A 13,257-nucleotide genomic window follows, 5' to 3' on the forward strand; every position below is an offset into this window, starting at 1 on the left:
GGTGGTGCCGAAGCGCCTGAAACACCTCGGTCAAATCTTGTGCATGTGCCGACACTGTACTTGACTTCACCACCATGTCATCAACGTACACCTCCATGCTTCGGCCAATTTGATCATGAAAAATTTTATTCATTAATCGCTGATATGTGGCTCCGGCATTTTTTAAGCCGAACGACATTACTTGGTAGCAGTAGTTGGCCGTTTCAGTAATGAACGTTGTGTTTTCTTCGTCTTGATGGTGCATATGGATCTGATTATATCCTGAGTATGCATCAAGGAAGGATAAAAATCTGTGGTCGGATGCCCCGTCAATAAGTCGGTCAATGTTGGGCAAGGGATATGCGTCCTTAGGGCATACCTTGTTCAAGTTGGTGTAGTCGGTGCACATGCGCCACTTCCCGTTCGGTTTCTTGACCATGACTACGTTGGTCAACCATGTTGTATAATGTACTTCTCGGATGAACCGAGCATCTAATAGCTTTCCCACCTCAGCTTCGATCGCCGCCTTCCTTTCCTCTCCGGCCTTCCGACGCCGTTGAGCGATCGACCTTGCCTGCTTGCTCACTAATAGCTTGTGGCAAAGAAAGTTGGGGTCAATGTCGGGCATATCAGACGGGTACCAGGCGAATAAGTCACTGTTTTCAAGAACCGCTTGCTTAAGGGCCAGGCGCTCTTGTTCGGATAAATTGGTCCCGAGGTAGGTGACTTGAGCTCCGGACACCCCCACCTAGATGGGTTGCTTGTCTTCAATAGGCTCGACCTTCTCATCTTGATCAATCCGGGGGTCGAGGTCTAAGGCCGACTGCTGTGATACCGAATGTACCCCTACTGGTTTTGTTGCTTCGGGCTTCATTTCCGGTAATCGCAAACTAGCAAAGTAGCACTCTCGCGCAGTTTTTTGATCAGCGTTGTTGCAACCCGAAAATTTCCGATCTTGCAACCTATGGTTTAGACATCCTTTTAAAGATCTCATCAATTAAGGAATGCCCGAATACCAGACTAATCCTTAATCAATGGTTTTGAAAATAGGTTCTATGGAGTCGCCACCAATGTTTTACTCAAAACATTGGAAAAAGAAAAGATTTTTTAAAAGATCCAATAATGGCCTTGATAACCAGAATTGGGTTCGGGGGTCGATTACGTGTAAGGAAGGTATTAAGCACCCTTACAACGCCCTAAATCGGTACCCTATGATGAAGTTAATGTGATAAGAAATAATAACTTAAATATTATATCCCCTTTTATTGATGATTATTTACATATTGAAAAATTAAATTATACGATTAACCCTAAAATATCTACATGATTGCGTTTATAATAAAAAAAATAAGAAGTAAAAGAAAGAGAAGAAGATTAAATGAAATACCTCGTAGCAAGCTTTGTTAGATCTTCAAATATGGCAAATATAGGTGCTTTGTGGCAACCTTTCACACTACAATGCCTCACAAAATCTCAAGAAATACAAGAGAGAGAAAAAGGAAGAAAAAGAGAGAAAAATAGAGAAATTTTGAGCTCTGGACAAAATTTGGACCCCCCTCAGAAATGTGCCCAAGCTCTCTATTTATAGGCTTCAGGCAGGGGGTCCAGAACGGCCCATTCCAAAATCGGAACGGCCGTTCTGGATATGGCCGTTATGTGTTAATTTGGGCCCTGGAACGTCCCGTTCTGAAACCAGAACGGCCCATTCCAGGGAACCAGAATGGCCCGTTCTGGTTTCAGAACGGCCCGTTCTGGAGGTACACATTAAGCTCATTTGACTGGTCTAGAACGGCCTTGGAACGGCCCGTTCCATTTTAGGAACGGCCCGTTCCAGCCCCGTTCCAATTAAGCATTTGGCCCTTTTGTGAGGAGTTTGGAACGGCCTGTTCCAATCTTGGAACGGCCCGTTCCAAATTCGGAACAGCCCGTTCCAAATTAGGGTTACTAGCCTTTTTGGGGTCCTTGGAACGGCCCGTTCCGGGCCAAAAAATATTTAATTTGTGCCCCCTGAAGTCCTGTCTTCTTGTCAACATGCTTCGGGAGCTCCTTCCCTTCGTAACAGAGGTCTATGTCCTTGTTGTATGCCCTCGGACGAAATTGGGTGTCTACAGCTGCCCCTCTTTACTTGTCCTTTGGAATAATAATGTGTTGCTTTTCCAAAGGCAAGGAAAGACGTAGACATTTCGTTCGGGTCTTCTCTTCGTCTCTTTGGTGCTTCTGCATTGTTTCCCTTGTGATAGTGAGGTGAAAATTCAGATCTTCACTCTTGTTTTGACAATAGATACCTTCACGTTGTTTCCTTTGGGTAGACAGTGTTCCCTATATCCTTGTCCCATGGAGCAATTGAGTGTTGGATTGTATGCTCTATTAGGTGTCAAGGATGGTGAACCGAAACATCTAGGCTTCAAGACCCATGTGAATGCCCCATGTCGCTTCCTGTGTCCTGAATCTTCTCCTTTGCTTCAGCAGTGTAGATGCCCCCACGCCATTTCTTTCGGGTAGATGGTGTTTGCCCGTATCCTTGTCCCTAAGAGAAACTGAGTGTTGGTTTATATGCTCCGTCGGGTGATAAGGATAGTAAACTGAAACATCTAGGCTTCTAGTCTTGATGTAGATGCTTCCTACTGCTTTTGCTTGTCTCATGGTAGTGTGTTTCTTTATTTTTGGCTTGTTAAAAAGGGAGTATATTATGAGCTCAGCCTCTCCAGGCTGGACTGATATTTAGGGCTTCAATCGGCCCACTACTAGTTTTGGGGTCTAGCAACCCTTACCGATCTTGTACTAGTTTTAGGGATCTAGCAACCCTTACTGATCTTGTACTAGTTTTAGGGATCTAGCAACCCTTACTGATCTTGTACTAGTTTTGAGGATCTAGCAACATTTTATGATCTTGTACTAGTTTTGGGGATCTAGCAACCCTTACTGATCTTGTACTAGTTTTGAGGATCTAGCAACCTTTTCTGATCTTGTACTAGTTTTGGGGATCTAGCAACCCTTACTGATCTTGTACTAGTTTTAGGGATCTAGCAACCCTTACCGATCTTGTACTAGTTTTGAGGATCTAGCAACCTTTACTGATCTTGTACTAGTTTTAGGGATCTAGCAACCCTTAGTGATCTTGTACTAGTTTTAGGGATCTAGCAACCCTTACTGATCTTGTACTAGTTTTGGGGATCTAGCAACCCTTACTGATCTTGTACTAGTTTTAGGGATCTAGCAACCCTTACTGATCTTGTACTAGTTTTAGAGATCTAGCAACCCTTACTGATCTTGTACTAGTTTTGGGGATCTAGCAACCCTTACTGATCTTGTACTAGTTTTAGGGATCTAGCAACCCTTACTGATCTTGTACTTGATGTCTTCTTGTTGGTGTTGTGGGATGAAAGATTGCCCCTAAGTGAATGGGCAGGAGATGTTGGATGACAGAGATTCTAGTGTTGCCCCTGCCATGTGAGTATTATGATGCCCAGGCGTTGTTTGTGGTAGGGTTTTTTCTAAATTTCATTTTTTTTTTTTTAGCTTTGGCTCTTTCATGTTTGAAGCTTGCCTTTTTCTGCCATTTTCATAAATTGCTTCGGCTTTTTCAACATTTGTGAAGCTTGCCTTTTTCTGATGTTGTTTTTCCTTTTTTATTGTCATCATTGGTGGAGAGATCTATTCCCATGATGATGTTATCTGCTGAATCTTTATTGATGAGTATTATTTTGGAAGCCACTCCTGGCTTTGGTAGGAAAACATTCCTGGTCTTGGCATTTTCATGAATCTTCCATTATTCGGTTGAGGAGTAGGGCGCGATGGCCTCTTCATGCTTATGAGTCTGCTTATTTGGTTGATTCTATTCCACTATTGATATGTCTTTGCTTAGTGGGCACATAGAATCACTTCATGTTGTCGTTTGCCACTGCTTGGCTCATGCTCGGCTATTTTGCTTTGACGAGTGTTTTGTCCTGATGGCTCCTTCTGACCCATAACAAGTAGAATGCATGGATGCATGGATGCAATGAAAATGCAAGACAGGAATGATTCTTTTATTTTTTTGTGTAACGCCCTTCCATATGCCCCTTACTCATATGCATGTGATGCAGTTTATGCTCATCTGTTTGTTCCTAAAGATGCAATTTATTTTTTTGTCGGGAAATTAACCTGTACGCATTAAGGTTAATGTTGACGATTCTTTCTATCCATGCCAATCTTGATTACTGTCGGGATATGTTCTTTTGAGCCCAAGCTTCAGTGGCTCCTTGACTATCCAATCGATACGTAGTCAAGCGTCTCCCAACTCTGTTCGGGGACATCTCGATCTTTCCTCTGTGAGTATTCACTGTGCATTCTCCGTGTATATTTTTGGTACCATTTTAATGCCATAAGGGTCAAGAGAAAAGACAGAAGGGATGTTTGTATTTTTTCAGAAGGGTTGTTAGAATGGATATTTTTTCCCAAAAGGATTTTTTAGAAGAATGGATGTTTGTATTTTTTAGAAGGGTTGTTAGAGTGGACGATTTTTCCAAAAGGGTTTTTAGAAGAATGGCTGGCCAAGGTGGGCTTTGGTGTTTAGGGTTATTAAACAAAGCATATTTGCTACAAAGAAACTATCATTGTGTTTAGCCTTTTTGGAAAGTGAAGTGATGACTCGGGGTCGTACTTTAATTGGATGATTCTTCTAAGCCGCCTTTGGGTTTTCAACTCAGGTTGCTGTTTTAACGTCCTAACTTTTGCCTAGGTCACTTGAGATGTGTTTCCTAGCGGACATTTTTCTTTTGATCTTTTTCTTTTGCCTAGGTTACCCATTTTTACTTGTGGATTGCCTAGCAGATCTTGCCCTAACTTTTGCGCAGCCCCCTTAGTGGGTTTCCTGCCGGGCCTTCATTTTTTTTTCAGCACTCATGAGGTATGGGATGTCTTTATTTTATCAAACCCTAGTCATGTTTGAACTCCTGATTGTTCCTTTGTTATCCTTTCCATGCTATTATTGAGTAACATCTTTGTCGCAAATACATCTTGTTTATTAAGGGTTAATGGATAAGGCCTAGAGTGAATATTTAGAGGGAGAAGAGAAACGAAAGAATGTTATGACATTTAAAACAGTATTTCCAATTTACACGTGCCCTTTTAGCAAAGCTCGGAGGCTCGGGCATGCCCCGAGTTCGTGATTCGTACACAGAGAGATTAACTGAGGTTGCCCCCTAGAGAGGTATGGTTGACAATTGGTTTAACTACGTTAGGAACACATTCCCACTTGCTTGAATGTGGGTGTTTCGACTTCGGAGTGAAACCTTTATGAATTCTTTCTTTTTGAAGGGAATACCCAAAAATCGCCTTTCGATTTTCAACTCAAGCAGACATTGTTTTTTTTATGTATCCCTAACTTTTGCATAGGACGTATCCTTTCGGGATTTTGATTCTTTTTCCTTTACCCTAATTTTTGCCTAGGACGCCCTTTACGGGTTTTCGTCCTAGCAGGTTTTTGTCATGCAATGCCTTTATTCTTCAATTGGGTTTTGTTGTAATTCCCTAGAAGCAAGGATTCATTCATTCTTGATCATTCCTCCTATCCCAACAGTTGTCATTTTCGCATGGGAAACTCTCGGTGTTTGAATCGTCAATTTGGGCGTGTTATGCCCCCAATTACTGATAAATGTTTCCCGATTTGATGTGTCAGGTTCGCATTTGATTACAGTAATTTTCATTATCCGGCTTAACACGCACAAGTTATATTTCCCTTTTTATTCTTATTTATTATTTACAAGGAAGGCATGTTATCTATATGAAACGTAAAATAGGATGCAAAGACATATGAGAAATTCGACGGATATCATTCTCATTGATTTTTGTTTAGAGAACATTCTTTGCATACTATTATATGTGCCTTCTATTTCTAATGAATATATGCTAATGTATTATCCTAGGAGATGCATGATATTTATTTTCTGCCTAAATTTTATCATGTTTTTGGCTAAAGGAAATGATGCATGATTTTTGCTATATATTTATCTTTTTTTTTTTTCAAATAAACTATCCTATATGATGCTTTGAAGTTGGAGTATATAGAAGGGAATTAAAATTTTATCATATTTTTTTATTAATATTTATTTTTTATTATAATTCTTATCCATTTGAAATAAATAAACACAAACAAATGCAACACACATATGCTCAAACAAATGTACACCCGCGAACAATCACGTTTAAATCCTTGGTCTGTGGTCCCTGCAAGAAAAGTGCATTGTATAGGATAGTTCTAATCTCACTGGTCTTAAGGCCCCCAAGGTGCCCCCATTATAGGGACCCAGTATCTCTGTCGCCGTCACCTGGCAAACTCTAAGGTCTGTCGCAGTATTTCGGGCTAGAGTAACCAGTTATCACCTTGAGTGTGATTTCCGACAAGGCTCACAGGCTCCAAGGCCAAACTTGGGCCGGTCGTACGTCAACCACTCCCTATGTTTATTACCCTCATGCCCCCGGGTGTAGGAGGAACTGTTGTGTACAAAGGATTGTGTACAATTTTTTATTTCAACAAATGCTGAATTTAAACAGCAAAACAAATATTAAAGCCAAATAAATAAAGCAAACAAAGTAAAGGGGAAAATATTTAAATTATTATTTTCATTTTATTAACTTCATCAATTGAATGGGCCTGACCCTCTTTAAACGTCCCCAGTGGAGTCGCCATCTGTCGCAACCCGAAAATTTTCGATCTTGCGACCTATGGTTTAGACATCCTTTTAAAGATCTCATCAATTAAGGAATGCCCGGATACCAGACTAATCCTTAATCAATGGTTTTGAAAATAGGTTCTATGGAGTCGCCACCAATGTTTTACTCAAAACATTGGAAAAAGAAAAGATTTTTTAAAAGATCCAATAATGGCCTTGATAACCAGAATTGGGTTCGGGGGTCGATTACGTGTAAGGAAGGTATTAAGCACCCTTACAACGCCCTAAATCGGTACCCTATGATGAAGTTAATGTGATAAGAAATAATAACTTAAATATTATATTCCCTTTTATTGATGATTATTTACATATTGAAAAATTAAATTATACGATTAACCCTAAAATATCTACATGATTGCATTTATAATATAAAAAAATAAGAAGTAAAAGAAAGAGAAGAAGATTAAATGAAATACCTCGTAGCAAGTTTTGTTAGATCTTCAAATATGGCAAATATAGGTGCTTTGTGGCAACCTTCCACACTACAATGCCTCACAAAATCTCAAGAAATACAAGAGAGAGAAAAAGGAAGAAAAACAGAGAAAAACAGAGAAATTTCGAGCTCTGGACAAAATTTGGAACCCCCTCAGAAATGTGCCCAAGCTCTCTATTTATAGGCTTCAGGCAGGGGGTCCAGAACGGCCCGTTCCAAAATTGGAACGGCCGTTCTGGATATGGCCGTTATGTGTTAATTTGGGCCCTGGAACGGCCCGTTCTGAAACCAGAACGGCCCGTTCCAGGGAACCAGAACGGCCCGTTCTGGTTTCAGAACGGCCCGTTCTGGAGGTACACATTAAGCTCATTTGACTGGCCTAGAACGGCCTTGGAACGACCCGTTCCATTTTAGGAACGGCGCGTTCCGGCCCCGTTCCAATTAAGCATTTGGCCCTTTTGTGAGGAGTTTGGAACGGCCTGTTCCAATCTTGGAACGGCCCGTTCCAATTTCGGAACAGCCCGTTCCAAATTAGGGTTACTAGCCTTTTTGGGGGCCGCAGAACGGCCCGTTCTGGTCCTCAGAACGGCCCGTTCCGGGCCAAAAAATATTTAATTTGTGCCCCCTGAAGTCCTGTCTTCTTGTCGGCATGCTTCGGGAGCTCCTTCCCTTCGTAACAGAGGTCTATGTCCTTGCTGTATGCCCCCGGACGAAATTGGGTGTCTACAAGCGTGAACCGTGATTACTCGCCCTGAGTCGGCTGGGAACTTCATATCCAGGTGCGGAGTGGAGACGATTGCACCGAGCCGATTTAAGGACGGCCGATCGAGCAAAATGTTATAGCACGTGTTGGCATGAACCACCACATATTTGACCGAAACGTCTCTGTATTCGGTTCCTTCAAACCCAAACCGGGTTGACAACTTGATATAACCCTTTGTTTTGACTCTTTCCCCTGAAAATCCTACCAAAGGTTCATCGTAGGGAATCAATTCGGCTTCTGGGATACCCAATTGTTTGAACGTATTCCAATAAAGGATATCGGCTGAGCTCCCCTGATCTACCAATGTCTTGCGCACAATGCAGTTGTGAATTTCAACACTAATTACCATAGGATCATCCTGGTATGGGTCGATACCTTTGAAGTCGGCCTCGGTGAAATTTATGGTGGGTAGGCGGCGACGAACAGTTTCGACGGCATGCACATGTCGAACGACCCGTAGGTGTCTACGCTGCGCCGACGAAGACGAACCGTCGCCAGCGAAGCCGCCGACAATGGTGTTGATGACCCAGCGAGGCTGCGTTGAAGGCTCTTCTCGCCTTTCTCTAGACCGACTGCGTTCTCGATACGAACGACTTTCTATTCTTTGTTCAGCCCGATCGTCCCGTCGCGACCGGTGGGTGTTTTGGGATGAGTTCGAGCGGTCGACGAAACCTTGCAAATGTCCTTGTTTGATCAGATCTTCAATCTTATCCTTCAAGGCCGCACATTCTTCTGTTGAATGCCCTCGATTGCGGTGATACCTGCAAGACTTCGTTGTATCGGCCCTAGGAGGGGTCGAAGCTCGTTTCGGGACGGCCAGGACCTCCGAGGTCAACGCTTGCTCTAGCACTACCGACCGACTGGTATTGAGCGGTGTGTATTGTGAATACCTTGGGCCACGAGGGGGTCTCTCGCGGGATGCTAATTCTTTCGGACGGCTCCGAAAATTATTTCCAGTCGGCTTTTCCGGCTTAGCGGCTGTCTCCGTTCTGGCTTGATTGCGAAACTCTGCTAATTCTTCCATTTGCATGTATTTATCGGCTCGTCGCCGCAAGTCATCCATATCGGTCAACGGTTTTTTGCAGATGCTGTTGGCAAAGGGACCTGGTTTTAGAGCGGTTGTGAGATGATGTAGAGCCACAGCAGGGTTTAGGTCTCGGATTTCGAGAGCCGCTTTGTTGAATCGGCTCATGAAAGTCCGAAGAGACTCCTTTCTTTCTTGACGAATGCTAACTAATGCCAACGAGGTTAGCTGATGAGGGCGGCTGGTGGCGAACTGGATTGTGAACTGGGAGGCCAGCGTGCCGAATGAGTCGACAGAATTGGCTGGGAGTCGGGTGAACCAACTCAGCGCTCGCCCCTTCAAGGATGTCGGAAAGATTCGGCATAGCGCGGCATCATCGGTGGTGCTTAAGGTAACCTGTGTCAAAAACACATCCACGTGTTCATCTGGGTCGATTGTACCATCGTATTTGTCAAGGGGCAGGGACTTCCAGTGGTCAAGAAGTGTCGATTGCATGATGTTCGGCGTAAATGGATGTCGGTGTGCCCCGGCCGGCATTGGCTGTGCCGGTCTTCCGATCGAAGCATGGATGCCTGGGGGCGCGACAGAGGTATGAGGGATAGAGGTGTGATGACCGTGCGAGTGGAATGACCCCTGAGTAGGAGTCGTCTCAGAGGGTTTCCAGGTAGGGTCTCGGTACTGATTTTTCAGGGTAGCATTTTCTGCTCGTAACGCGGCCATCTCGGCAGCATCTTTCTCCCGTTGCTGCTTCATGGCGGCCATCTCTTCTTTCAGTTGGTGCATCATTTCAGTCAAGTTTGTCTCTTCTATCGTCTCGGCATTGTCCGCCCCGGATTGGTGTTCCTCTTCGGACTGATGATTTTCCATGTTATTTTTCCTCGTCTTTACCATGTTTCTCTTCAACTCGCAGTCTGCTTCTTACAACGCTCTCGGTTCGGCCCCACGGTGGGCGCCAAAATGTACCTGTCTGAGGGCACACTCGTACTCTTCAGTGGGAAAGGGCCGAACGAGGGTCTTCAGGTGGACTCTTCTGCGCGAGGGGGAGGTACCTGCAAAAGGCACTCCGACGCTCAAGTCAGGACAAGCACGATATTCTAGGATAATTAATGAACAGTGACATACCTTAACAAAAGTGACCTATTTATACTACCACTGATGGGCCTTGTCAGTAGTGGGCCTCTCCTGAAGTTTACCAAATTAGGTAATACGATGCTAATAGGCTAATTATGCCTTAATCACGCACTTCTCCTTATTAACCACGATGAAGGCTCTAATTATTGCCTCCTCATTCGGCTCGGCCTTAGACCGTGCCGTTACGCGTTTGCTGCGCTGAACTGCTTGTTCGGGGCTTGTCCGAGCCGGTCCGTGGCCTGCAAAGATGTCTATGGTTCTATTCGTATCGGCCTCAAGCCGAGCCGATCGTGCTATCAGGCTCACTTCGGCCTTCGGTTATAGCCCGAGCCGATGCTGATGTCAAGACTTTTGGGCATAATTCACTTCGCGTGGGTGTCTGATGGGACGGCACGTGTTGGTCCACGTGACCGATAGGGTGCTCCCGGTACAATTATAAAAGCATAATTATCTAAACTCGTTAAAAACATAATGGTCTTGTTAACAGATATATAATTAAATTGGTGAAACTCCGAAGTAATTATTTATTAGTTGCTCAGATTTTTTCTTTTACTTGTCCAATGCGCAACAATTTGATTAAATAATTTGCATCGGGAGCCATATCAGTCTTTATTATTTCTATTGGGTAAAATTTAGACAGTTAACAGTTTCACTTATTTTAGATTCCAATTTCATTCTTAAATTGACAGAAGATTTTAGTTTATTTGTCTCATACAGAACAGAACAAGGGCTGTTCATTTAATTAGTTAGAGAACTATTTTTTGTTTGAACTTTCTTTTGAGATATCATGTTAGACTTGGTAAAAAACATCAGAGTCATCCTCAATGTCTCACGAAACAAATAGTAGCTGCCTATAACATACCATCTGGTTTTACATCCCACCTACTCTTGCGCTTTCTCTTACTCTTACTCTTACTCTGGGGAGATTCATACTGCCCAATCATCATCTCAATTTGTTTAGATGGTGGAATTGGAAATTGGATAAGTTCCTCATTGTCATCACCATCATCTTCAATCCATCCAAAGCAACTTTTCCGCTTAGAACATGAAAGATGATCAACTACTTCTGAAGATTGAATTATTTGAATTGGAATCTTGTCATAAGTACTTAATTTCAACATTACTTTCTTTGACATTATCCACAGGCTTTAGCTCATTTTCAGACTGGTTCATATCTTGTTAATGTCCTCCACTATCAGCTGACACCTCCGAACCCCTAACATCTAACGATAAAAGAGATATAGTCTAAGTAAAAGAAAAGACAGTAGGTTTTTCTTTACTCTTGAAAAATTAGACATTATTTCTTCAAATGTGATGGAATTAAACAGCAAAATCGTAAAAGAAACTTTAACTTATATTTCTTGGTTACCAGCTACTGAGCCTGCAATCAGGCTTATGCCTAATGAAGATGTATTTATGGATGTCGTTCAAAAGGACATACTAATTACCAACCTTGATCTAGGAACTGAAGTTCAGGAAGCTGAAACTCTTGCAAACAGTTAAGAGTTATGTATTTCAAATGGGAGAAATTGAGAGAGGATGAAATGAAATTACCCGTTTCTAAATTGTCAAGTGATACATCGTTATGATCATTGGCTTGAGATGAAGAGTCCAAATCACCACCAGTATGCAATGTTGTCTCATTAACTGAAATCCCAACTGATGTTGTCTCATTGATCCCATCCCTTTTTGCACTATCCTGCAAATAATACATATTAGTGCGAGTCATAAAAAATACCATACATATATAAATGTAACAATAACATGGTTAACAAAACAAATACATACATATATATATATATATATATATATATATATATATATATATATATATATATATATATATATATATATAACTCTCTAGGTTGACTTAGTGTCTTGTATGTTGTCCAAGAGAAAGATTATACCATATTCATTCAACTGAAATCTTTTAACAATATTCATCTGATTGTTCCAATTTATTTGCTAAATTTTACCTTATCTTGGGCAGAATCTTGTTGTTTGCTAAGTAAGGTCGCGATTAGGAGCCTGTAAGAGGACTCTTCAATAAAGGGCCATCCTTGAGTTGAGTTCCATCGAACACCTGAGCAAATTCATCCAACACCACACGTGAAAAGTAAACAAATATGGTGAAAACAAAACATTTAGCACTTTTGTTTTCCTTTAAGTATTTGGAGAAGAGAAAACTAACATCGAGAAGCTCCTTCACTGTTTTCTGAACCAGTTGTTTCTCGAATCCTAATTGATACATTGCGTCTAGAGCAGCATCCATGCGGGTGTTACCCTTCTGAAGACAAAACAAAATACCATTAAAGAAAGGAAAATGTTACAAAACCGTCAAGGGCACCACAACACAGAAAGGTCCTTCATTTCACACTTTCTTGCTTATTTTCTCATTTCTTGCAGTAAACGTGAAGAAAGAAATTGAGAGGATGAGAAAATAAGCAAGAAAGTGTGAAATGAAGGACCTTTCTGTGTTCTGGTGCCCTTGACGCCATTCCGAAGCCTTCTTTCAGTTCAAGAAAATAAAACAAAAAAGTCGTTTCTTTCTTGTTCAGTTACTCTGTTGAAAGTTGAAACAATCAGAAGTGAAAATAGAAGAAAAAAAAACACTTCGAATATGTAATGTAACCTTCATTATTGTCTGCAAGACTGCAACTTTCAGCTTCTTGAGCTTACTCTCTTAAACTACCTTGACTATACTATGAATGGCATGTTTTCTAAAGAGAACAGCTCTAATGATATGGATGATAAAAGATTTTCGGAAGAAAAAATTGGAATAGAAAGAAGCAAGAGAGAGAAGAGAAAAAATAAAAAAATAATAATAAATTAAATAAGTTTTAATTTTAGCCTTTAAACAAATTTAATTTAATTTTGGTCTCAGCAATTTTTTTTTATAAATAATATGTGATGGTTATTGGTTTAAGTAGAAAGACTTATGTAATTATAACTCGTGATCTATGTGTATGTATGCGTAGAAAAAAAATACAATTAGAAAGAATTTCTCGTTTTGACATTTAATTATACTTTTGTTATGTCTTAGCAATTTGTGTTTGATTGTTTCTTGTTAATACTACTAGCACATTAGAGTTATTAAAATAAATATAGAGGGTTTTCTCTTAAAATATATATATATATATATATATATATATATATATATATATATATATATATTAATGGGGTTTACCAAGGTAGAAAATTAATATTTCATATA

General features: G+C 41.2%; 1 protein-coding gene across 1 annotated transcript; it reads right to left on the reverse strand.

Annotated features, from left to right (window-relative positions):
* Positions 1–7,363: 7,363 nt before the first annotated feature.
* LOC145951899 (uncharacterized) lies at positions 7,364–12,881 on the reverse strand. The gene is made up of 5 exons (XM_083064083.1): positions 12,676–12,881; positions 12,235–12,330; positions 12,020–12,126; positions 11,598–11,742; positions 7,364–11,266 (listed from the first exon to the last, which is right to left on the reverse strand). The coding sequence occupies exon 5, from the start codon at positions 9,801–9,803 to the stop codon at positions 7,737–7,739; it is 2,067 nt and encodes a 688-aa protein (XP_082920209.1). The 5' UTR covers positions 9,804–11,266; positions 11,598–11,742; positions 12,020–12,126; positions 12,235–12,330; positions 12,676–12,881; the 3' UTR covers positions 7,364–7,736.
* Positions 12,882–13,257: the final 376 nt, after the last annotated feature.

This window comes from Cajanus cajan, chromosome 9 (assembly GCF_000230855.2).
Source record: "Cajanus cajan strain Asha chromosome 9, NIPB_CcT2T_4, whole genome shotgun sequence".
Taxonomy (NCBI): Eukaryota; Viridiplantae; Streptophyta; class Magnoliopsida; order Fabales; family Fabaceae; genus Cajanus; species Cajanus cajan.

Excerpts from the sequence above, each read along its gene's own strand:
- LOC145951899 (XM_083064083.1), bottom strand. The coding sequence starts at position 9,803 with ATGGTAAAGACGAGGAAAAATAACATGGAAAATCATCAGTCCGAAGAG.